The sequence below is a fragment of the Micromys minutus genome (genome assembly GCF_963924665.1).
Source record: "Micromys minutus genome assembly, chromosome: 22".
In the NCBI taxonomy this organism is placed as follows: Eukaryota; Metazoa; Chordata; class Mammalia; order Rodentia; family Muridae; genus Micromys; species Micromys minutus.
The window spans coordinates 38,264,325-38,291,327 of NC_137957.1; the positions used below are offsets into that span (position 1 = coordinate 38,264,325).

Sequence of the window (27,003 nt, forward strand, 5' to 3'; positions counted from 1 at the left end):
TCAGATCCTGATTCAGAGAATCAGACACACAAGCCTCAGAATTTGACTTAGTGGACTCATAAATTTTTAAATGTAATTTTTAGAAAAAATTGCTTGCATTTGCATCTGTTGAACATGGCAGACTTCCAACAGTAAGTGGCTTATTGACACTCTCCTACAGAAATCATTCAGGACAAAAGACAAAGCTCATTTATCCCACATTTGCCAAGGATAATGCCAGGTGCCGGGCACAAGAAGACAGACATCATTCCTGCTTCCCTGAGTTAACAATGTGTACTCAGTCTACACCGGGTTATTTTAGGATATAATAAAATAGATTTATTTTAGGATATAAAAAAAAAAAAAAAAAAAAAAAAAACCTAACAGGCAATAGAAACTAATAGAAATGGCTCTAGAAGTCTTGCATTAAACAATATCAAGACTCCATAATCTGGTCATTATACAAATAAAGATTTTTATGGTAACTCATTCCGAGAGAACAATTTATTTTGTGACTTCATTACTTCAAGAAATAGCTTTTCACAATCCAAGAAAATTCCTGTTCAGGTGAACCTTACAATAAAAGCATACAAATATTAAAATATTATACATAAAATAAATGGTAACTTAGAGTAGGTCAACCTCTAATAGAGTAACTTGTAAGTTAGGTAGCAAGCGCTATGGGAGATGTGTAGCTTACTTTGGACCTAGTAACATGAACACAAACTATGCAGGAATGGTGACAGAAGCCAACACTGACAGAGCCCAAAGCCAATCTTAGAAACCGTGGCTTAGAAATCCTTAGAAACAAGGAGAATACAAAGTAACACTCAGAAGGGATAGCACAGTCATGCAAGTGTGCACCGCACAATAGACACAGCAGACCATGACTAAATGCAACTCGGATGCGCTCAGGCTTAACACTGAACAACACGCGGTAACTACAGAGTACATCTGCACACTTACAGACATGCTGTGGTTTTATAACAACAGTATAGCAGCTTTACATAATGCACACACTTCTTGCATGTTCATACAAGCACATTCTATAACATATATTCGCAACTACATAAAGTTCAAAAGATTGAGCGAGGGTACGGAGGAAACAGAACAGGTTTGTAACCCCAGCCACTAAGGGGGCTCAGCACAGTGGATGTGAGACTAGCCTGATTTACACAGCCAATTCCAGACTAGCAAAACCTCTCTCAATGAAAAGTAGAGTATTAAATACTTCAATATGAGCATGTTCGTGAAAAGTAGGGAGGCTCAGATATAAAATCAAACTACGACAAGAGTATAATTGAGGAAGTATGGCCATGTGTGTAAAACTATCTTCGTTATCAGAGAGCGGGGATTTTGGGTAAGTTGAGGAATGAGGTGTACTGAGTAAAGTGAAAAGTAGCAAGAAGCTGTCTAAAGCGTTCATTTATTTATCTGGGGACTGGCCACACAGCGTGACAACACCACGAATACAATGAGCTGTAAAACCTGAGTCTGGGTAACTCTGCTGAACATCTAGTGCTATCATCCGGCCGCACGTCTAGCATGTGTGGTACACATATATCCAGCGGATACGTTCACAAGTAACACCTATGTAACTCAAGTTCTGTTCCAGTACATCTTTAAGTATGAAAAATGACAAAAGGTAGCCATTAATGTGCTAAAACTAAGTGAGTGACTTAAAATTTACATATAGAAAATAAATTTCAGGGCTGGGTACAGCCCAGTGGTAGGGCTCTTTGCCTGGTGCATGCAAACCCCTGGGTTTAAGAAAATTATGAAAGGGCAAAAAGGAGAGGCAGAAAGAAAAGATAGGGAGGAAGGGAGGGAGAGGAGAGGGGGTGAAAGGAAGAGACAAAAGGACAAGAAAGAAAAGGAGTTACAATCCAGAAAGGCAAGCAAGCCGCCTCATGGATAGCCAAGGCCAGAAACTTACTAAGGAAGCTCTGCGGGACCGGCGGCTCATGGGCTGGTCAAAGGGCGGGCTGCTGATCTGCAGCTTCTCCAGGTAGCCATCGGGGATCCTGATGTCTGCAGGCAGCGACAGCCGCTTATTCAAGTCCTGTGCAGGTAAGGGAGCAGGGCATTAGACTTGGGAAGATGTGGGCCCAGGAGCATTATTCTCTCCTGATATACAGCTGAAGTTGGCTTGCAGTTCCAAAGTTACCCAAGGCAAAAATACTTTTTATAATCAAAGGCAGATAATTTGGTTTGATATAGATAGTTTTAAAAAGACTCAATAGTTTCTTTAGCAAATTTAAGTGGGACTTTACTTTGAAGTTATTCTATATACAGAACTAAGCAGTCTGCCACAGACTATGATCTCTTACATAACTGGAGGACCATCTGAGGAGTCAGCTCTCTCCTTCCACCTGAGCTCCAGAGACTGAACTCAGGTTGCCAGGCTTGCTGGCAAGTGCTGTTACCTGTGGAACCATCTCTTTAGCCCCCTGAGAGTTTATTTTAAAGCATGTTCAATATCTTTGCAGAAAGCTTCTAACTTACAGGGTATAAGTTAGTAATAGTCATAACAAAACTTCTGTCCATAAAACTATAACATACATCTTTTAAAGAAATGAATTGTTTGGGTTGTTTCCAGAACTTCTTGTCAGCATGTATATATGTGAACCATCTCTGTCCAGCACCCTCAGAGGACAGAAGGGAGTACCAGGTCCCTTGGAGCCACTGAGAACTGGACCTGGCTTCTTCTGCAGGAGCAGCGATGTCCTGCACTGCTGAGCCGTCTTTCTAGTTCTCAGCTCTTTTTTTACATGGAGAAATAGATGTATCATAGGGGTATACACATACAGTGCAACATGGAGAATCTAACCAACTAAGAAAACAAGCTGGTTCTAGTTTAGTTTTAACTCGTAAAGCATCCATATACAAACTAGGAGGTGCTCAGATAAGTACCAAAAAAGTATGATTAAGAAAATGTTTTTATACAGAATGTGAACTGTATTTAATAATTAACTATTGATTAATTATTTTTAATTAATGTACAGCTGCCTTGGGACAGTAATTTGAAAAAGATAAACATTCAGACTACAGCTCACGAAGATGAAGAAACTGCTCATGTGTAAGTCCCATTTGCCTTCATGTTTCAAATGAGCATCACATGTTTCTTTACAAACACAAATATGCATACAAAGGTCACGCTTTCATTTTCTTAACTGGTTACCTCCATTGAGATCCGCCTATGTATACGATTTCTGAGGCAAACACCTGTAGGTGACTGAACTTCATCAGATGATGTCCCAGAAGCTTGGTCACTCTCACCATCTGATCCCATTTTCAGATTTTCATGAACAATATCTATAGCAGAAAAGGTGTCATTGTTTACCTTTAAAGGGTAAATCTTACTATACAGGATACTTCATTATCATTACAAGTAAAATATAGACACTCAACAAACAGAAATCACAGTTTTGAAAGTCATCTGTGTTCTGGATACATAGGAATGCAAGCAGTTAGCAGATCAAAACATAAATGCCTTGCAGGAGAAATAAGAAATCTCAGGCCAGGTGTGCTGGTTAGTTTTTGGTCATCTTGACACAAGCTAGAGTCTTGTGGGAAAGAAAAGTCAACTGAGAGAATGTCACCATCAGACTGGCCTAACAGGTAAGCTTGTGGGGAATTTTCTTGATTAATGATTGTTGTGAGAGAGCCCAACCGCTATGGGTCCCACTTGTATAAGAAAGCTGACTGAGCAGGCCAGTAAGTAAGGTTCCTTTCTGTTGTCCCTGCCTCAGTTCCCGGCTCCAGGTTCCTGCCCTGCTTGAGTGCCTGCCCAGACTTCCCTCAAAGATGTACCATGACAGAGATGTGTAAGGCAAATAACCCCTTTCTCTCCAAGTTGATTATGGCTTTCCTTACGACGATACAAAGCAAACCAATACAGAAAGCACCATCAGGATTGTGGGGTACTGCTGTGACAGACCTGACTATATGGTTTTGAGGAAAGATTGTAGCAATGCTTGAGACTTGAGCTGGAGGCGCCATTAGTGCTGGAAGCTTACTGGGCTGTTCAGTGGAAGCTAGAAGGTAGGATGCTGGGAGCAACACTGATGGAGGAGGCCCGGCTCGGGCCGTTTCAGAGGGAAGCAGACACTCTGTCAGGATTCTCTGATATTCTGGTCAGCTGAGTGAAAAGCAGCGGTGATTATGAAGGGACCTCAGCACCACGGAGGTGAAATCTTTTTATTTCCTTGGGGTCAGCACAATCAACTGTGCTCACTTCAAGCTGACACCCAGTCTTGATACGTAATGGTCTCCCATGTGTTACTGGTTTTGGCAGTATGTGAGCTGCAGGACTGAAGGCTTGGCTGAAGCCTAGCACTCTGAGAGGCCACTGGTGGATTTGTAGACTAAGCTGAGGGACCCCTGGAGAAGCAGAGGCCGGGAACCATGAGGAGTGTCCCTGAAGAGTGGCTAGCTGATGCCATGCTAAATGTTCAGCATGGTTACGATGGAGACTCCAGACTCCTGGAGAGTCCAGGCCTGTGGGAAAGCGCCAAGGACAGTAGGTGTGGAGAGGTATCAACCTGAGCATGTGAGACTAGCTGCTTGTGCTGTGGACGGCACGACAGGAGCGACAGGAAAGGGGGAGCTACCTGAGTCCTCGGGAGCCCAAGGATGGGAGTGAATGAGTCCCAGATGCTGAACATTTAGCTGAGAGCTTTAACGAACACTGGTAGAGGCTGGGTTTCGTCTGATCTTACTGTAACTGTGTCTTGCCCTCTCTTGGAACAAGAAGTATGTAATTTTTTTTTTTTTTTAATTTTACAGAGGCTCAAATTGAGAGACCTTGGACTTTTAAGATACTTTAAAGACTAAATTTTTTAAAAGTGTTTGAATATTTTTTAAGACCATGAAACTTTAAAAAATATGCTTTGGAGTTATATAATAGCTATATTATTATATGTTGTGGAAAACATAAAAGGTTAGGGTTTAATAGTGATGTGGCTGTCACAAGGTGACAAGCGGTTAAATGTGCTGATCAGATTTTTTTGCCAATTTGACTCAAGCTAGAGTCACTTGAGAAAGTCAGTTGAGAAAATGCCTTCGTCAGACTGCTCTGTAGGCAAAGCGTGTGGTGACTTTTTGGTTAATAATTGATATGTGAGGACCCAGCCGACTATGGATGGTGCCATTCCAGGAGGCCCTCGTTTGTATGACAGAGCAAGCTGGAAAAGCCACGTGGAGCAAGGGAGTAAGTAGCACTTCTCCATTGTCTCGGTTTCAACTGCTGTCTCCAGGTTCCTGTCCAGCGTGAGGTCCTCCCTCAGTTTCCCTCTCAGTGATAGACTGTGATAGGAATGCTTAAGCAAAAAAATACCCTCTCTCCAAATTGCTTTTGATCATGGTGTTTCTCACAGCAACACAGAGCAAACTATAGTACCAAGCACAGTGGCACAGGTATTTAATCCCAGCAGTAGGGAGGCAGAGGTAGGAGGAGGAAATTGCTTTACATTTTCAAACTACGAAGATTTTTCTAAGAAAAAGAATTCAAGTTACTGTCGAGAACTGAATAAAATCACAGCCTTGACACAGTTCTTGAGAGTCACTCATTTCCCAGGTTCCAGGAGTTAGACTTAGAAAAGTAACCTGCTTTTGGACCAGGTAGCTTAGGCACACAGCTGCAGTAGAAACCTGCTCTTTTGCTTCTTAACAACTATTCTCTCATTAAATGTATCATTAGGTCAACAAGGAACTGGAACTAACTCATAGAACAGTCTCTTAAAATATTAAACAAGCTGCTACCCATCAGCAGCAGGACGGATGTGGTGGTGCAGGCCTGTAATTGGGAACTAAAGGCCGGAGCAGAAGACACCAGCCGAGGCTACAGTGAGACGCTGTCTTGAGTTCCAAGCATTACTCGCTGGATATCTATGACAAAACTAAGCTTGGGCTCCCTAATGTACCAAAACTCTGCCGAGAGCGTGTGCACAAGTTCAAGACCTGCCTAGACAAACCAGAAAGGCCATGTGAGTTCAGTGACTCAGCATTTCTGTAGCATGCCTTAATGAGGAGCAGGTTCGGTTCCCGGAAGTAACAAAGCAACCAACCAGCAAACAAAACAAACCAGCCCTGCCCTACGAGGACTGCCAAGCAAAGGTATCGATCTCAGATAGGAATAAACACTGAGAACCATTGGACTCAGCCAGGAGACTAGTCACAGGAACAAGCACAGCTGTTTCTGTCTCCTTCAGGATACAAGCAAGGTGAGAGGGAATGCTGACGTCAGAGCTTCACTAACCTGTTAGTGGGGTAAAGGACTTTGATGGAACGTGAAGCAAATTAAAAGCTAGAGAATACTTGCTTGTTCAAGCCTTGAGCCACTTACTATAAAACTGACAAAGACATAATACACTGATGAATTTGATCAACATTACTAACATTTTCAATGTTACTTTCTTAACTCGAGACCAACAGATGTTGTTATATTGCTCCTGAATTAAAAAGGTTCCTTGCATTTTTAAAGGGTTACCACCCTCAGAAAAAGAATATTTAACAGACTCCAGTCCATAAAACCTAAGACATAACTAACTCTTCACTATGCCAACAAAATTACAAGCCAAGACCTGATTTCTTGAAGATAAATAACCCCTCATGACTGACTTCAAATTATTGGCACAGGTAACTGGACAGGTGACCCTGTCTAGAAATAGGCAATGGCACACCATCACACAGTGGTAGCACTACCGACACACGATGCCAATAACATTATCTCAGAGGGTGGATGACCCCAGTAGGAAACCAATTAAGGGGTAAGGACTCTTACCTCGGTTTTTAATTTAGCTTAACTCTAAACCCGCATGATATAAACTACGACAGTAGCTACGTTTGACAACCGACTGTAACACTCAACTCTTGTGAAGCAGCTAAAGATGATCCCAGCACACCATTCTCTGTGCTATGCTGACAGGGATAAAGGCACATTTCTCATAGATGAAGCCACACTGTAGAGAGGCTCACAGTCTTAAAATTGGGGAAATGAACCAGGAAGTAACCTACTGTGGTAAGAAATAGAACAAACAGTGGAGCAAGATGTTCAGAAATGCATCTATCTAATGGGACAATGAAACAGCTATATTTAAAGTGATCTCTAAAATCAAGACATAATACACCACTATCAAAAAGACGAGAGACATAAAATACACAAAAACTTGCAGGTATCTTTCCTGGATATTTCAAAAGCACATAAAGGCACAAGAATAACACGGTGAGTGATCATCTACTTCTTGTACGGCGATTATGTGGTCATCACCCAAAGAACTGCTGAAGCAGTGTCCACTCTTGTGGGTGAATAGACAGGCAAGCGTCATCTATGGTGTTAGCAACCCCCATCTTTCTGCCCTTCCCGTCTTCACCTCCTTCATGACTAGAGGAAATCTGACAATGAAAAGTGGCTGGATTTCTTCACCCAAATAAGCAGAATGTTAAACACAATGGACCGATAAGCACATTACCTAATCTGCTTCCATTTCTGGGCATTGCCATAAAGGAACCAAGGCTTCCTCCAATGACGCTGTGGGGTCTCCGCAATGGGGGCTTCTTGAAGGACCCTGTGTACTGATGAAGGAAGGAATGCATGCTGTGAGACGTTGGCGGCCTGCCATTCTTCACAATGGGCTCTGTGGTTCATGGCATCCAAGAATCATTCCACAACCGTCCCAAGAGTCAGGATCACAAGAGAAGGGTTAAGAAAACAGAACAAAACACAGGCTGTAACAGAGATCGCTTACGTGTAAGCTTACTTCTTCGGCGATACATGCAAAGTTCAACAGTTAGCAAGAAGTTCTATGAAAACACACTTATAGAAAATACCTTAACGTTTTAGGTTGGTCCAATGACCAAAACTGGTTAACAGTTACTAATATGTCCCACCAGCTTTCTTATTATCAAATTATTTGCATCTTAAGATTATTTGCAAACCAGTCCTCCATGTGCTGATTTACCATGACTACCATGTGTTGCACACAGGATTCAATATGCTTTACAGTATTACACACATAATTCTTACCAAAAGACATCTGATCTATACCTCGACTACTACACATGCAGAAAGGTATGTCAATTGGTGAATAAAACAGAAATACTTAAGTGTACATCATACGGAAGCTGAGATTATTGGTTCAAATATGGTATTTTATTACATAAATTATCTTCAAACAAGCAAAGACCCATTACCAAGTAGAAACATCTTACAGTATAATACTTCCTAATCGGTTGGCTATAGATGTGGAAGAATCTTAGCAGTGTTTTGTTTGAATACCTACTTCAATTTCATTGAGTATATCCCTAAAAGTGAAACTGCTGTCCATATAACAATTCTATAGTCAGCTTTTAGAGACAAAGAAATAAATTAATTTTGACAATTTTAAATAATTTTAACAATTTAAAAAGACTAAAGACTCTGGGCTGGGACTACAGCTCAGGGATACAGTGCTGGCCTAGTATGTATGAGCCCTCAACTCAAATTCCCATGCTACAGAAACTAACTAACTAAATGAATAAATAAATAAAAGCTTAAATTTTTTGAGTTATCTTTCATAGAAGATATTTTAAGAATACTTTCTTATTCTTCCATTTGTAAATTTTCAATTTTTATTTAAATAAAGCTGTTCTAAGTTAGGGCCGATATGTGTCAATGGCCAAGATCAGCAGTTTTAAGCTTATTTGTACATTCTGACTACCAATTTAGTAAGTAAAAGTCAAGGTTCTGCTCTTCTATATTTAACCCACCAGTCAATGTGCAAACATCATGGCTGCAGAGTGTACTGTGGATTACAATTACGGCAAGTGTGACAGTTATTAAAATTACAAAAAAAAAATCTTGCAAATTCTAGTTGGGAAGAGTATCATAGATAACCAAAAGTACCATGTGCATTTAATTTTCTAAAATATTTACATAATTACAGCCCTGCAAGTGTGTACTTTCCCACTATGTTATGGAATATGTGTCTATATATTACGCAAGCATAACAGATCTCTTGATTGCCAGTGCCATCAAACTAGAGACAGGAGATCAAGAGTTGGTCTGAGGAAGTTTACTCGGGGAAATAACGAACTATTTCTCTTATTCCTTAGGCTACAATGTTCACTGTCCCAAACTAGGCAAATCACTTTTGCTTTATCAGTTGATTATGTTACCTGTACATACATTCTTGCACACGGGCTCTATCTCTGTGTGCAACCTAACTTACACAGTTCTTATGCTAAGAACAAACTTAAACTCTCCAAGGGGGACACTGTTTAGTACAGCTAGTAGACACTGACATGCTCAAAAAGGGACTGACTGTTGATGAGACCCATGTTACACAGAGAGTAAGCAGCAAGTGACTATAGTAGTTAAGGACTGTCTCTGTACGACTTCAGCTCGCTCTGATGAGGATGAATTCCAACAGTGCTCCTAAGTCTTTCCTTCTTACCGTCTGTCACAAATAAACAGCTGACACCATTTTCAAAATATTGGGTATTTTTAACATCTCACCACTTGCTATAAACTAATCATGTTTTAAGATAATTACCAAAATATTCCAGAAAACATTCAATTCAATTATTAATTATCTCTAAAATGTCAGTGTATCATCCATGACTCAGTTTTAATAAAGAACGTCTGTCTGGTAATCAAATGCTCAAAGGAATGTACTTTATAAGCCACCAATGTACATGGTGCCTCTTTTATCTCTGAACACCACTAGCAAACACACTTGCCAGAATTTCTAGCAGAAGAATAAGCAAGCTGGATTTAACTATTATTACCACCAAGAATTCAATGAGAATCATTGAGAATAGCAGAATTCTGATCCATGTAGCTAGCAGATTCTCTTATTAGGTAAATATCACAAAAACATCTTCAAGATTTGAGACAAATATAAATTTTGTCCCCATTATAGAATGATAACCAAATTATTATCTTGAGTTTCTTACTGAGCTCTTGTCAAAAATTTTTCCTCTGCTCTTGTCAAAAATCAGACCATCAAGGAAAACATTAGAAAACCAAGACAGACCATGAGAACAGGTTCAAGGCCGCCTCAGCTCTGCCAACAACATGGATGGTGTTCAGCAAACAATGGTGTCTGAGGAAGAAAGGCAAGTCTGTGGAACCTGCGTAGGAAAAACTGACTTCTCCATGTGGCTGAAGTACTTCAGTGCCTTAGAGTATCCACAGTTCTTAGGGACTGCTAACCTGCACTGCGCATGCGTTCTGTTTCTCGCCCCACAAGCCTCCCCCTGCAATGAAGCAGGCAAAGCTTTGACCACTGCCAGAGATCTCCAGCCAGATTTTCAGGTTCAGGAATGGAGGCTCCCCAGGCACCGAAAACCATGGCTCATTATTGGCTGTTTCTATGCCCTTCCTGATCACTAGGACATTCCTACGTTTATTTTGGCAACAGAGTTCTAAAACTTTCACCAAGTTTACATTTTAGTTCAATTTAATAAACTCTTTAAATTGTTACATTAAAATCTTTGTGCTACTACTCTATTGTTAAAAGCACCAATGAAACATAACGATTTTGTCTCTGTCAGAGGAGTTCTCAATACTATGGACACACTGTACATAAAGTAAGAAAGTAGCAAACTCCCTCATCAGATGATCCTTGTAATCTATAGAGACAGTCAATACATATCTAGAACGCTATAAGGCCACAGACAGGAACTTTACAGCTCTACTATCCTGTATTAACTCAGGATATTTAATGCAAGAATTTAAATGGTAATTCACCAATAGTTACTTAACAACTAGTATAATTTTACAGCATATGTAAGAACTTGAGAACTAGTAAAAACATAAAGGTACTCCTGGGAGGGTTACCACGTACGCTGCAGGCTGGGAGGAGTGCAGGACATGCCATTATCGGAACACATTCAGGTCAGTCTTTTGTTTCCAAGAAACCAAAGATCAGATAAACAAGAATACCATCCTCGACTTATCTGGAGAGATTTAAGTGTCCACTGCAGATACTTACCGTTGTCTTTGCTACTGCTCTCCTCTATGGTCATCTGTTCAGCCAGCTCCGACAGCGACTCATCGATAGTCTGGCTTCCCCTGAGCGTGAGGGACAGTCTCCTCTTAAACTTTTTCATCCTATCAACTGGGTGTGGCTTGGAAAATTCTGAAGGTAAAAAACAAACAAAAATTTTAGCTTTAAATATTTTATTGCTGAAGAAAAAGGTCTCTCTGGGCTTAAGAGTTTATCTTCAAAACAGAAAATCTATTAAGGAATTCTTGTTTCCAGCGAACATCACAGAATCTAAACTTTTTGTTTAAAATGTTATAGTCTGACTAGTGCTCTATTTAGTTGCCATCAACAGAGGCAAATGTTTATGGAACTCAACAGTAACACCTTAAGAATGATGAGGTCAGAAGGGATGAAAGTCCCTAGACCACGCCCTCTGCAAACTTTGACAGTGACTGTCACTTTGATTCTTAGGTCCAGGCACAAGTGTCAACCACCGTCCAGAACCAGCTAGATCCGTGGCCTGTCCCATTTTCACAGTAGGAAAAATTCCCAAAGGCCTTCCCTGAGCGAACCATCAGATACCAAGCAATAGAACTAAAGACGTAGAGGTGAGATTAATATTTACTTTTTCTTTTAATTCAAACATTTCTGAAATCAGGGTGCAGGTTACAATTTACAAGACATCAAATGTAACTGGCAGTATTTTTCCTGTCTTAGTCAGTGGAGCCTTACTAACTGAAAAAGCAATTGCCCCTCTAAGCAACTCAATAACTTACCTTAATGTCTTCTCTAATCCTCTTTATTGACCTACATGTAATAAGCAAACTTACTGAGCACCTTGCAAGCTACCCTAATGAAAACAATATCCGGATGCTAAAATAAACCCAGCTGTTTGTTTTCCATCTGTGTGGTTCTCTGTTGCTCATTCTAACGGTATAGTCTAGGCTTGCTCAGTAGGTGACTCATCGAGAGCTTTTGCTGCTCAATGTCGGAGGACACAAGCACAAATTTATAACTGATAGTTTCATATTTGATCAGTCCCCAGTATGTATTTATTGTAATTTAAAAAAACACCACAATAAACCATGAAACAGCACACACTAAAAGGCCAGTAATGCAACTATAATCACAAAGTTTCTCTTCACCTCCAAGCTCCGACCTTAAGACACACAGTTTAGGGAGGGAGTCTAAAAAGTAACCGCGGCACAGCTTAGGTTAGTCCTAACAGCGGAACAGACGAGTCTGTGCTGAGGTCTAGGAACGCACCGTCCACTTCACCGCTCATCCTTTTCACGTGTCTAACCTGTGACTAAACCCATCTACTTGCCGTGCTGTTCATTTTTTCAGTTATAGAATCCCCATTTGATTCTTTCCTGTAGATTCCAGTTCTCTGGGGAAGTTCTCGGCTTCAGCGGCTATTTTCATGAACATACTAATCACCGTATTTTAAAGTTCCTGCCTATAAGCCCATAGTCTGTACAACCTGTTGGGCTGTTTCTGCTGTTGACTTTTTTCTCTTTTTGGTGTGTGGGAAGCAATATTTTACAGACTGCCAGGCACTGAGCAAATGCCGGGAGAAACTGGAGGAATGTGGAGGCTCCAGAGGCGGCTCTCCTCCACAGACTTTATTTATTTTCCCTAGCTGGATACCCAAGAGACACAGATCAGCAGTTGAACACAATCCAAGGAAGGACAGAGACCGCTGGGGGCTGACCTCAGACACTCAGAGTCTGACCCACTCCCGCATCGCTGTCCCTTCTATGGTAAGGTCCTTCGAGGGACTCCAACTGTAAATCTAGGGCAGAATAGGAGGAGCGGGGGCTCTGAGTACAATATAATACATATATAAATATATAGAATATTAAAAATAAAATATACAAATATAAATAAAAACAGGGCAGTGGAGGCTCTGTACTGTCCCCAGTTGCTTTTTGCTCTTATGCCCTGTTCAGCCTTTATCCTTCCACTGTGGACAGTTTGAAGGTTGTTAATTAACTCACCAACACGACAGATACGGTGTCTTCTTCCCTGCCCTCCTGAATCTCTACTTAAGTTTGGACAGACTGAGAGTCTTCTATACTTTCAAAATGGTCTCATTCCCCTGGCATCTCCAATAGTTTCAGCAGGACTTCAGTTTACTTAAAGGTCTTCAATCGTAGGCAAAATGGACGCTTTGGTGTGTGTTAGCCAAGGTAATATACAGATGTCAATGGGAAGCAGCCCACTATGCTAAACTTGATTCCAAAGAAACGGGCCAACTGTGGACACATGCTAAGTGCCATCTATCTGCTTCGTCTCTGAGCTGCCCCTTTAGAATAGCTCTACCATGACAGTCAGCAACTCATCCAGGACATCTGTTTCTACACCTTAGTCATTCAAGATAAACTACATTATTTCCAACTACCATTTTGTTTCTCTAAAACAAAGTGGCTCACTCTACAGTTCTAGCACCTGGGAGGTTGGCTGATGCTAGTTCCAGGATAGTACAGGCCTCACAGTGAATTCCCAGACAGAATAGAGCTGCAGAGTGAGACCTTCCCAGAAGTCAAACAACAGAAACGAGAACAAAAGAAACACCACAGAAGCCCTTCTTTCTAAGGTTAAAGCAGTGCCAAGCCCAGCAGAGGAGTAACTACAAGGGCTTGGGTACTCAACCCTTTATCATCTGAAGGAAACCTCATCTGTGAGAAAAATCTATAAGCCCTTGGAATACTGCTCATGTAATGAGTGTCTCTATATACTTTAGACTACTAAGTAACACCAGATAATTATTTTTAGTGCTAAGGATCAAACCCAGTACCTCGCACATGCTAGGCACCACTGAAAGCCCATCAAACTAGATCAAATGCCTACCAACATTTCTATCACCATTGTCTCTGATATAGTCATATGGTCCCTCATGTCTCCAGCTGTATGTATCATTGCAGAACCCTGATGTAACAGTTTTTTAAAGTGTGCTGGTTACATATCTTGCCCGTTGTTTTAGAATGGCAAAGAAGGATAAAATAATAATGTATAGCATGGATCAATTATATATACTACTATAATATAGTACCGAGTTTGGCTATCCAAAATATAGGCCAGTGTGGCTAATGAGCACCTACAAAGTGGCTCGGCCAAATGGTTATGCTGCAAATGTAAAATATAAATTTGGCATGAAACCAAGGTTGTAAAAATATCCTCATAACTGTAGATCAAATCATAAAAAGTAAAATAAAAAAAACAAATAAACAAACAAAACCCTAAAGTCTGGGGGCCTGGGAGAAGGATGGAAAGTGGAAAATATTACTGTAGAATTCCTGACTTCCAAGAAAAGGACCTGCAGAGCTGGGTAAGAGCTGCGCGACCTCCAGACGGGAAGCATGCTAACACAGCACATGAAGTAGACCTTGGTGGGTGCAAGCAGATCTAAGAGACACGAATAACTTCGTATCGTAGTGCATTTGAGCAACAGCACACCAGGAAAGAATCCACTTGTTCATCGCTTACAACCGTACTTTAATATTTATATTGCCAAGTGATGAAGAAGATTCTAGTAAATAAAATACAACGCTGAGCACAAGGGACACTGGGGACCCTGTCACACAAGCACACACACAAATACTAGGATCCTGAAAGTTGTAGAAAGACAGCAAAAAATGGAGTCAAGTACATTTTTAAAAATAAATGTTAAGCTCAAAGTTCCCAACTCTGATGACAAGGATATAATATACAAAGCCTGATGATATATTAGAAATTAAAAGGCCAGAAACTGCATTTTTAAATATTAGAAGAAAAGAAAATGTTATGCTCCACAAAACTATACTTTGAAAATAAAAGAGAAATTAAGACATTTGCTCCCAACAGACCTACCTAATCTCAAAAAAAAAAAAAAAAAGAGTGCAGGAGGGAAGGCTTCCACGGCAAAGTAAAAGGAGGGTAACAATAAAGTGAAAATTTCAAGTGTTAGGAAAAAAGCACAGAAAAAGGAACGGAACTTGAAAACACTGCACATTTAATGTGTAAGACTTAAGACAAATGCAGGGCCCCTTGTTTAACAACAGTACACACTCTTCTCAAGTGTGCACAGAATACACTGCAGACCAGACCACAAAACAAACTGAAAACATCGTTTTCCTTTTGTAGTATTAGACCCAGGGTCGTGTGTGTGTGTGTGTGTGTGTGTGTGTGTGTGTGTTTCTGAATCTAATAAAATGAAACGAGAAAGGACTGAAGGAAGTGAAGGTATTAGTATCAAGAAGACTTCTAGCTGTACTGTCTACATCAAAAAGAACATCTCAAATTAGTATCCAAATGGTACCTTTCATGGAGTTAGAAAGCAAAGACAGAGTGGAGACACACAAAACAGAATTTGGTTCTTTGAAAATGATACACTGACTTAGAAAACACACCAATGAGAGACTGAGGTGGCTTGCATCCATAGGGGACCTGCTGACAAGCCAAGTGCCTGAGAAGAGACCCTCAGGGTCGTCCTAACTGCCACACACAGGCCATGGCATTCAAGTGCCAAGTACACAGAAACAAACACAGTTCAAAAATTCTGTGAATGGTGGACCAAAAAGCAAGTGACCTAACAAAGTAAACAAATGTACCATAAATGTGCAAAATACCCACTTACCCTTAAAAAAGTACAGTTTAAGCAGATATCTAACATCTAAGGAGAGCAAATTAATACAACAAAAGAAAACCCAGGGCAAGATTATATTTACTGGTGAGGGAGTGTTTCTCACAAAGTAAGCTAGATGGTTCTTGAGGAACAATGGCCAAGGTTCAACTTTGACCTCCACAAGCATGTCACACATGTGCAAGTACAGCACATGCAAGCACACACACAAAGGAAACAGCTATAATAGTCACCTAAAAAGTACTGAAAAGATGAATCCTTAGGAGTTATCCAATGAAATAACAGACATATGATAAAAGCTAAAAAATACTATTGAATAAAGCTCAAAGATGTATGTAAATTAGAATATAGCCCCTTTCCATGGACTAGAAGACTATTAAGACTATTACTCAAAGGGGATCTACATATTCAACACAGTCCCAATCAAAAGTCCAATTGGGTTTTTTTCAGAAAGCAGAACATACCCTAAAGGTTATATGACATTCCAAGGACCCTGAATAATCATAATAGTCATAATATTAGAAAATTAGAGGGCTCCTATTTTTATTGTTACATTCAAAATTTGCTGATGGGGCTGGAGTGATGGCTCAGTGGTTAGGAGCACTGACTACTCTTCCAGAGGTCCTGAGTTCAATCCCCAGCAACCACATGGTGGCTCACAACCATCAGTAAAAGAATCTGACAGCCTCTTTTGGTGTGTCTGAAGAGAGCAACAGTGTATTCATATACATAAAATAAACAAATCTTTTAAAAATTTGCTGAAATACTAAAGCAATCAAACATTGTAATACTTGCATCAGAAAGAATACAAACACCTAAGCAGTAGTAGAACTAAGAGCTCAAACCATCAGGACAGTCTTTCCAACAGCTGTGCTTGGAAAATCAGTCACTCTAATGGAATTCAGTGAGGTTGAACTCAAGCCATGTGCAAAAGTGACCTCAAAATAGACAAAAGAAGATAGGCTATGTCTAAACCTCGGCATCATAACTACGTAACAAAAGCCAAAACATTCTAGGATTGGTGAGATGGTTCAGTTGGTAAGGGTACTTGCTATCAAGCCAAGCCTGACAACCTGAATTTGATCTCCAGAGCCCGTGTGATAGAAGAACTAAGCCCGGCAAGTTGTCCTTTGACCGTCACACCTGTTCCATGCCATGTGTCCCACCCACCCCCCAGGGCCGAAAAGGCTTCAAACATTACAAACTATTGCCAGTGTTCTTGGTGGTCCTCCAAAACTTGAGATAAGACCTTAGTGCTGAAGACACCAACCATACAGAAAAAGCAAGCTGGTACTGTCCTGGGAGCGTCACCTCTTCCGGCTAGCTTTCACTGTGCTGAAAGATGTAGAAAATTAATCATCAATATTGCCCAATGGATTACAGTAACAACCAGCCGGGGAAGACATGTGCACTGATCAACAGTGGCATGAATACAGAGTAACCAAACACTACGGATGTATAGTCTACTCCACAGATGAAACCCATACCTGGCCAAGACAGATCATAGACCCTGGGAGAGAATCTACTACTACTATTCTGCTAACTGGACACGGTATCAACTCTTCATATAACCCATCGTTAGATGCACTGATTGAAGCATCTTATCTGAGAAGCCTGTTTTCAGCAGATGTCCACGAGCAGCCTGATTAAGTAGTTATAGTGAGCAAGAGACTGTATATGGCCAGTCCTAAAGAACAGCCATAAGATTCCCTCCCTCCCAGGCTCAGGGATTGTTGTGGAAGAGGGGGCCACAAGAGCGTCAGAGCCAGGAGAGGTAGATGACTAGAAGGAGAGAGTCTTCTGGACACGGCAGAGCAACTACACGAACGTAAGGTTCCACTGGTTGAGATGCTACAACAAAACCTGTGCGAGCCTAAAGCAGACCAAGATCCAGTGGGGAGAGGGAAGCTGCGCACAGGCCTACCCCTAGTCCAGGGTAAGACTTAGCTGCTGGGTAGAAGGGTCAGATTTCTCTAAAAGCATAGCCCCAGTTAAATAAATCACAACCCCAAATCCTCGGGACTTTAAAAGATATTTTTTTCCTACAAGAAGTTTATTGTTTTTAATAATAATAATATTATTATTATTAAATATTTAAGCAACTATTTTCAAATATATTGTTTACCAGTCAATAGGTTAAATTTTTAAATATAATTAAAATCTGACTTTAAAAATCTTCAAAATGCAGTTACTTTCTCATCATGAATAATCGATTAATTGGCAGATGATAAATTCCCACAAAGGGGATTCTGTTTTTAACAGCTTCTTAGTTTTAACACTCCAGCTACACCTGTTTTGCCAAATCCTCTTTGACTTTAAAAAACAACTATGACTTTAGGAGCTAGAGAGGTGGCTCAGTGGTGGGAACACAGGCTACTCCTTCCCAGAGGACCTGAGGTAAAGTCCCACCCACCACCCACATGGCTGCTTTTATTTAAGAAAGTAATTGTAAATCATAAAAACCAGGAGTTTACTGAATGATTTTAAAAAATCATTTTGAAAATACTTGCTTTCATGACTATGTCCTATAGTTTAAAATCAGTCACAACTTACAGCACATGGAAATACTACTGTCTTAGATTGATAATAATTTCATAAATCTAAAAATAAAGATACTTCTTAGATCGGAATTTCTCAACTTGTGGATTATAATTTATAACAGTAGCAAAATTACAGTTAGCAATACAGTAACAATGAAAATAATTTTATGGCTGGGGGTCACCACAACATGAGGAACTGTATTAAAGGGTTGCAGCATTAGGAAGGTGGAGAACCACTGACTTAGTAGATAAATGTATATAACATTTTTATTGACTGAAAAAGACTAAAAAATATCTTTGTAACATGTAACCGCAAGTCATGAGCCATGAATCGTGACTACCATAATGTTGTGCAAATTATCAAAAACAGTGGTAGTAAGTTTATAAGATATTGGGATTAGACGGACATAATTAAAATTTAACAGGAGATTAAAAATCTGAAGGAAATAAACAACGCAACTTAATAATTAAGGTCAAAAGGACAGGCTTATTTCCTTCAGTCTTGCTGCTAAGTAACTATACTCTCAGGTACTGACTTAACAGTGGGTTTTTTCCTTTAAGATTAAGTTTGTTATTATTTTTAATTATGTGTATTCCCATATATCTTTATGTCAGAGACACCAGCCCCCGCTGCTTATAGAGTTACCCAGGTAGTTGGGAGCCACTTGGGACAGGGGAGGCCTTGGTCTGTTACCCAGCGCTGGGGATGGCAGAGAGGATATATCATATTGTTCAGACATACAAGAATTTCAAAGGTCTCTTTTGAATGCTAAAAAAATTCTCAAAATATTTGATTCGAGTTATCTGGTTAGTAGATGAAGAGATCAACAAGAAAAATAAAAGCAGAACTGAGAAGAAGTAACTTTCTCTGGTCTGGTTGTTAAATGTTCCCCCAAAGGCCTACCAATTAAAGAGCCACTGGCACTCCTTAGGGCCGGGAGCAGAACCGAGAAGATGTGGAGCCTGGTAAGAGGAACGAAGTCTCCGAGGACGTGCTATCAAAGGGATGGCACCAACCACTTCTTCATTCTCCCTTTTTCACACTTGGCCATGTGGTGGTCTTCCTCCACCAAGTACTCCTATCAGGATAGACAGCCTCACCACATGCCTAAAAGAAGGAGGCAGACAGTAACAGACTGAGGCCACCAAAACTGTGAGCCAACATAAACCTGCAATAGCTAGCTAAAATACTCTGCAACAGTATCAGGAAACTAACCCAGTAATTGTAAATTTATTTTATTTATAGGTTGGATGGAGGTAACCATCTTAATGGAGAGTCCAACAGAAAAGACAGGTGGATAATATAGATCATCATGGAGAAATCTGCAACGGTGTGTGTGCCAAGATGTAATTACTTTAACTTCAAGGTCCTGGAAAACACTTGGGGAGGAGGTAACCGAAAAGTAGTAACACATCGAAGAACACAGGGTAGTTTGTGGGCCTGGTGCTGAGGAGTGGCAAGGGTAAGCTTGAAGACCTACTTGAAAGTAAAACAGAATAGGCAGAAACCTAAGAGAGTGTACTGTATCCCGACAGACTGATTGGTTCTTCTCTGGAATACCTTACACCGGTGACGAGCTGCCGTAAGGAGGAGCAGCTTTTCTCAGGAGCCGCTGAGGTGGAAAGGCCCAGTCAAGCCTCAGGGATCAGGATTCTGGAGGGCTTTTCTGCAACTTTTTACATCAGGATTCTGAAGAAGTTTAGGTGCCAGATGTTAAAGAGAGAACCGTCCCATTGGCAGATACCTGCTGCCCTTCAGAATGATCTACAAGGATGGTCACTAGCTACACTTTTCATTCTGTACTTTGTATATATTGATCTTAATCAGGACTAGGTAGAGAAGATAGAAAACAAATAAAGCCAGCATCACTGCCCTCGCAATCAGAAGTACAGAAGAGCAAACGACAGAAATCTGAGATTCTCAGACATCTCTGGGCCCACAGGAGAGGCTATCTGGCAGACTAACAGAGGGAAAGAAGCCTCCGTCCTGCAGAGCCTCCGTAACTACGAGATGAAGACAGCCTCACACTATTCCTGGCACTTGGGTTGGTAATGGCCAATGGTATTGTTTTGACAAGTTTATGAGTCAGGCTTTGATATAAAGACAAGTATCACACCTATAATTTAACTGTTTGTTCTATATTTTTATTACATTTAAGTATTGTGTGTGTGTGTGTGTGTGAGTATGTGAACAGGCACATGTGTGATGTCACAGGACAACTTGCAGAAGTCAGTTCTCTCCTCCCACCACCAGATCTCTGGGACTGAACTCAGCATCAGGCTGGGCGGCACGTACCCACCCAGTCTTTACCTACTGAGCCATCTCATGAGCCATCAAGAATTTAATGTGGATTACCAACCAGGAACTGGAGAATTGAAAAGGAAAAGGGGAAGAGACGGATTATTATGGAAGCAGGAATCGCACAGAGCTGGAAGAAACAACGAGGAAGTAACTGGAATTATTATAACTCCAAGGCTTGGAACAGAAATCCTGAACCTCTGAAAGGAGTGAGCTGTTAGCAGGATACGAGAAGCCAAAGCTCCAGGAGCTCAGCAATGGCCGCCTGCAGCTCTGGGAGGGCACGCGGCTAGTTCATTTCAACTAAGCTTCGAAGCGGATGCGGACACTGGAACCAATTGCCAGGCCGTTCCTGCCAGGCAGTGAGAGGAAAAGTAGACAAGGCTCTCTTGATTCTCCTTCTAGCTGCCTCCTACTTCTCCCAGGTACACTTTCTCTTGGCAGAATGTAACAAGGGATGGAGCAAAGGAGAAACAGTTTCCAGTCTGTGGGACTCCTGCTCTACCACAAGTTTAGCATGTGTCAGAGGTTACTAAAAAACAAATTACAGAACCACTTGCTTGATTTTATTTCTTCATTTTTATGTACTTGCAGTAATGGTTTGCAAATATTTAGTCATACAAAAATCTAGCTAAGAACATTTGGTATTTTTCTTATGAATTCTGAAGTAATTATGTAAATACTAAATACTAAAAAAAAGGGCGAGCACTTTAAAAAAAATAAAGTTTGTAACCTTTTATAGATCTTATAAGACAAAATCAGAAATTCAAGATCAGAACTGGAAAAACTGAGTAAGTCCTAATTTGACATCTACAGAGAAACCTTAAATTCTCATCTACCCAACTCACAAAGAAAAAGATTAATGGGGATTAGTAAAAGGTACTGCATTACTTTCAACTTAAGTCATTTTTCCCTTTAATCTGAACCTCATTCATCTTTGTAATCTTGCTGGCTGAAAGGTTGTCATTCTCTGTTAATATTTAAGGTTTGTCATTTTAAGCATACCTCATACAAAACCTACGACATCACCAATTACAGATCACAGCATCACTGTAAAAACTAGTAAGAAAAACATGCCACACGATAAAACTACATGTTTTGGGTCCTTTCACAAATGTTTGAAAGTCAATGAAGTTTTGTTTTCTCACATTCATAAACTATTGTAGTGCTAAGGAAATAAATATACCCTCAGAATACGCTTTTATGTAAAGGCAATCACAGAATGGCTCACAGACACACCACTTTATATACAGTCAAAGTTCATAACCTCTCTAGTTTTGAGTAGAAGCAAATATGTCACCAATAAGCATTATTAAGAACAACAACAACAACAACAATAATAATAATAATAATAATTAGAATTCCAAGACAAGTGTCCCAAGAGGGGTTCCACATAGTAAGTCAAGGGTTCCATAAAATTCTACTTATGTAAGCTATTTTAACTAATAAAAATTATAAGACCCAGCTTCAGCCTTGCATATCTGAACAATGCTGGGTCACCATGCAGTCACATAGCAAGGCTGGCCCTGGCCTCCTGAGACCCTATCTCAAAACAATGTCTTTAAAATGTCACACTGAACCTCCGAGAAGGGCATTTCTGCTACATACCACCTCTTTCCTAGGCATAGCTCTGAGGCAGCTCGTGCTGTTGGGTGGTTTCTCACTGCTTACCTGGAGCCCAGTCTATGAATAGGCCACATTTTCTTCTCAAAGGAGGACAGCTACTTTAGCCTTCTCGTGATTGGAGTTGCAGTCACATGGTATGGGTTCCCCTCATTTTCTTATAAGTTCTCCACTTACTCTTTATAACAAGTACAGAGTTGAATTCTGGCTTTTTAAAAGCCAGCTGACTGTGCACATGCTAAGTGTATAACCCAGCAATGCATATGCGATATGCATAGCCGAAGTCTCCCCTCTGCATTTAACTGCACACGGCTGTCCACCGTATTTTCCTATTTGCTGTTTGTCCCATCCTTTGATCTTTGCTGTCCTCCTCCTCCTAGTTGTCGCCATCCTTCTCCTTAACTCGTAGAGTACTTCTGTGTTGTCAGATATTTTATAGGCTTGTACTGCCTTTTGGCATCACATCCTTTAGTGACGGCTACAGAAGTTCAGGAAGTATTTTCCATCTTCTCTAAGGCTAAGCTCTCCCTCTGTAGCGCAAGCTTACCTTAAAACTCAGTTCTTTTGCCCCAGCCTCCCAAATGCTGAAATTTCAGGTGTGCATTAAAACAATTAGGCTTACTGAACACTAATATCGAAGAGCCAAAATTAATTGTAACTCATGCTAATGTTAGTTGGCCAAGGTTAAGATTTAACTTCGTTTCTTTAAAAAAAAACAAAAAAACAAAAAAACAAGGTTGCAAAGATGGCTCAGTGGTGAAGAGCGCTTACTGATCTGATAGGGCAGCAGAATTCTAACAGAGTGGACTGCAAGCCAGCCTATAGGTGTTTTCTTGATTAGCGATTGATGGAGGAGGACCCGGCCTGAGGTGAGTGGTACCATCATCAACCTTCAGCAGGTCTAAGTTCTGAAAGAAAGCAGGCTGAGCAAGCCATGGAGAGCCAGCGAGTAAGCAGCACCCCTCCATGGCCTCTGCACCAGCTCCTGCCTCCAGGCGGCTGTCCTGACTTCCCTTAGTATTGATCTGTTTCTTAGAAATACAAGATGAAATAAATCCTTTCCTCCCAAAATTGCTTTTGGCCAATGTTTTATCACAGCAACAGAAAACAAAGGAAGGCACCATCAAATATTAAGAAGATACATAACTGAAGTTCATATAGCTTTAGAGAAATATCTGGGTGCTTCTCTACTTCTAAGTAAAAATATATTAATTCCACAAAGCCAACAAAATCTGAATATTAACCAAACAACACTTACATGTGTTTTTTAATCTTATTTCCTTTCCTTCCTTGTTTAATGATATTTTTACTGTTTTCTGCTCTTCTTCTTTTTCTCTAAATATGTCCTTCAGGAGTCAAGCATAGGCCTTTGACATAATACCATTTTCTTTGGTAGCAGTAAAACTTCACCAAGTAAAACAACAGTTTGAATGCCATGGCTAATTGTAATCACATTATGAGCTCCTGAATTTATTATTAGCCACAAAAGAAATATGAGTCATGCTTAACGAGTTAGGAAAGATTTAGGGTTAGTTATCCTATAATTAAATAATTAATGGGGGAAAGTAGATATACAACTTATAACTTGGAAACTGATCACTATATTCAGTTGCTCATCAATAGAGCAACCCAGAACGCTCTGTAGGTGAAATATCTATCCTCTCAGGCAAGTCAGAGAGGGAACAAAGTTGAAGTGTCTACACAATGAAGCTCAAAGTTGGGCATAGTGACTCATGCTGATAATGCCACAGTCGGGAGGCTGGGGCAGGAGGACAGACTGGTGTGACTTCGGGGCTAGTCTGGGTGTGAGATGGCAAGTTCTAGGCTATCCTGGACTACAGGATATCCTGGACTACAGAGTGCTTTCTGTCTCAAAAAAGGAGGCAAACAAAGGAAAAATAGAGACATAGACTTATTATGAGTGTAAGAATACGTGCACACAGCTGGCTGAAGGGCTCGGTGGGAAAGTTTGCTGAGCAAATGTGAAGACCTTAGTCTGGATCCCCAGTGCCCACAGGGAAGCCAGCTGCACAGCAGGCGTCTGTAATGGAACCCAGGGATGAGATCCAGACAGGCTGGCCAACACTGTAAACTTCAGGTTTCATGAGAGAGACCTCATCTCCAGAAGTGTGAGAGCAATGAAGGAAGTAACCAAATATCAGCTTCTGGTCTACACAGACAGACGGACACACATACGCACCAAAAAAAAAAAAAAAAAAAAAAAAAAAAAAAAAAAAAAAAAAAAAAACAATGGTTTGCTATTAGAAAAGAGTTGTTACTCCTTCGCATAATATTTTAGGGAAAGGGTCGGTTTAGAGGATTAGAACGGTCCTAGGTCTATTTTACTTCCTGCATCTACAGGAGCTCCAAGAAGATTATAGTAAGGATTAAAAAGGAAGAAGAATAGGGACCAACTGAACTCTTTCTCTACTCAACATGTAATAGCAGGCTCAGAATAATGATCCTTTTACACTAAAGAAAAACTAGAAGATCCAGTGTAAGATCTGCTGTGTTAAGAAATCGCCGAAATGTCACGCTCTTTTTATGTGGCTATCTATTCCCAAGCATCTTATGGCTAGAGCAAGGAAGTGACAAGAACACTCCTTTCAAAGGTAAGAAGAGAGGTTACCCTGAGGTCAGGAGCTTCTCATGTGGCTCTGCATTTAAATTGTGTTAACTTGCTCTGCTCTAAGATGAAAGCAATCATGACCAGATCAATGTGCTCAGCAGCTGGTTAGTCAGCTGCTCAGAGTGGGCAGCCAGCAAAGCAGCTTTGGAGTCCTCTCTGGGCACTGTGCCTCGGAGTCTGAGTGCCAGCCAATCCCAGTACCACTTAGTCCGAAAAGGTGTTTTCCACGACTCAACTTATTAAGAAAAATAAACATAGAAAGTAGCCTCCTTTTATATTCCAGTTATGGAAGTATTTTATGCTTTAATGTGCACTTGAAAATAAAATATTACGGTATTTCTATATGAAGCCATTATACTCAGTCAAGAGTCCAAGGGTCTACCCTAGAAAAACCAGCTGACGGAAATACATGAGGAAGCCTATTTCTCCCCTTCACACCTAACACCATTCAGAAGGCTGATGAAAAAGAATATAAAAGTCCCTAACTCCTAGGTAACTACAAAGTCCTTAAGAAACAAAAGGATAATAAAATCAGCAACAAATAGTTGCAGAAACTATAAGGTGTACTAACTACAAAAACCAATGCAGTATTCCAATTCTGCTATAAAAACCTATGTTAAAGTTCTCAAAAAAAGTACTTCAGTCTTATTGTTAAAACAAGGTAGAATTTTTTTTAAATGAAAGACAGAAGGTATAGTCACTAAAAAGACTAACTTAGGATCAGCCTACTACTTGGTAGACCAGGAAAACATTGTGTGTGTGTGTGTGTGTGTGTGTGTGTGTGTGTGTATGTACTCAAGTGTAAATCCTAAATCTTATAAAATGAATAATAAAGTACTCAAATGTGCTTACCAGTCCTTTCCTAGATGAAAGCCTTGGTCCCCAATAAGAATTACTTATATAAATAAACCACACACCAACAAATACCATTTCTAACTGATTTAAGAGTGAAGGGAAAACTTCGAAACAATCATAAAGCAACCAATTCCAAACTCTCTTGGGAATTTCGAACCTTTGCAGACTTTCAGATGTCTTCCTTACATCTGATTCCAGGACTTTCTTCACCGGAATTACTTCTTATGCACTAACACTTCATTAGTTTAGGTAGTGCTCAATTTGGCCATAGAATTATCATCTGAAGTAAAGCTGACTAACAACGGACAGGGAAAAAAGATGAAGGTCAAACTAGACAGAAGTCTCCTCGAGGGTTAGCATTCAGTATGTCAGAGCCAGCAGCCTTACAGAGGAACAGCCACATACTGACTCTGGGACTGTTAAAGGCGCTTCCAGTATGCCTCACTTACCTAAGTATTGTCATTCCCCTAATTTGCACGTGCATGTGTGTAGGTACAAGAACAACTGTGGGTGTTCTCATCTTCCGCCATGTGACTGAGAGACTCAGAGACTGAGGTCAGGCCAGCAGGCTGACAGCAAGCATCCCACGTGGGCCATCTCACCAGCACTCACTCAATTTGAAAATAATGCCCCCAGTGACTACTGCACTTGGTCATTAATGCTATCGAAAACACTTAATTAAAACATGAAACAAATTAAACATGTAACAAATCTCTTAATTGAAGAATAAGCATGTTTTAAACTTTCTATTGCAATGCTGATAAACAAGTCATAAAAGATCTCTGCAATTTTACATGATATAGTGGAAAAGGGGGCGAAGAGGAAAAAAGAAACCAAATCCAATATTCCTTCAAGTTCTAATATGCCTATCTTTCCATCATCTTTAATATAATAAAGATATTTCACACAAGGACTTCCTTTCCAAAAAAAAAAAAAAAAAAAAAAAACTTATGAATCTCAAGAACTTTATGATTACAACAGATATCTTTGAAATACAGTATTTATTAGAATATACTGCTTACCTTATACAGTAATAAAAACTGTCTGACCTGATGTTACAAAGTCAATGTGTCTTTATCATATTGTTTGATATAATTGCTTTTGAAACAGCGTGATTCAAATGTGATGAGAATACAAGTCAATGGGTGTCCAAGCACATAGAAAACAAAATCCAAGTTCTCCAGAACTCATGAGTAGTATGACCAGAATTGTTTTTATTTACCCACATATCAGTGGAGAATGTGTTAGTTAGGCACAGTAACAATATTTAGATAGAGCTCAAAATTTGTGAATTATGAATATCTTTCCCCAAGAGTCAATCTCCTTTTTCTGTGGTTTTAATTGCTTTCAGAAACACATTTTGTTGTTGTTTTAAACAAAATGAAAATATGACCTTTTCCCTGTGCAGACTTGATCTTTCAGTAACAGCATCTCCTTCCAGCTAAGCTTAGCCTAGAGCCCTGCTGTGTTTTACCTTTCCCTGA

At 40.2% G+C, this 27,003-nt stretch overlaps 1 protein-coding gene across 1 annotated transcript in view; it reads right to left on the bottom strand.

Annotated features, from left to right (window-relative positions):
• Positions 1–27,003, bottom strand: part of CDK17 (cyclin dependent kinase 17) — a 75,745-nt gene that overhangs the window by 16,917 nt on the left and 31,825 nt on the right. Inside the window, exons 2-5 of the mRNA XM_080935278.1 lie at positions 10,956–11,102; positions 7,452–7,616; positions 3,161–3,294; positions 1,916–2,041 (exon numbers count right to left, since the gene is read on the bottom strand). Of these exons, the coding sequence (XP_080791404.1) occupies positions 1,916–2,041; positions 3,161–3,294; positions 7,452–7,616; positions 10,956–11,073 (543 nt within the window). The 5' untranslated portion in view covers positions 11,074–11,102. The remainder of the gene's footprint in view (positions 1–1,915; positions 2,042–3,160; positions 3,295–7,451; positions 7,617–10,955; positions 11,103–27,003) is intronic.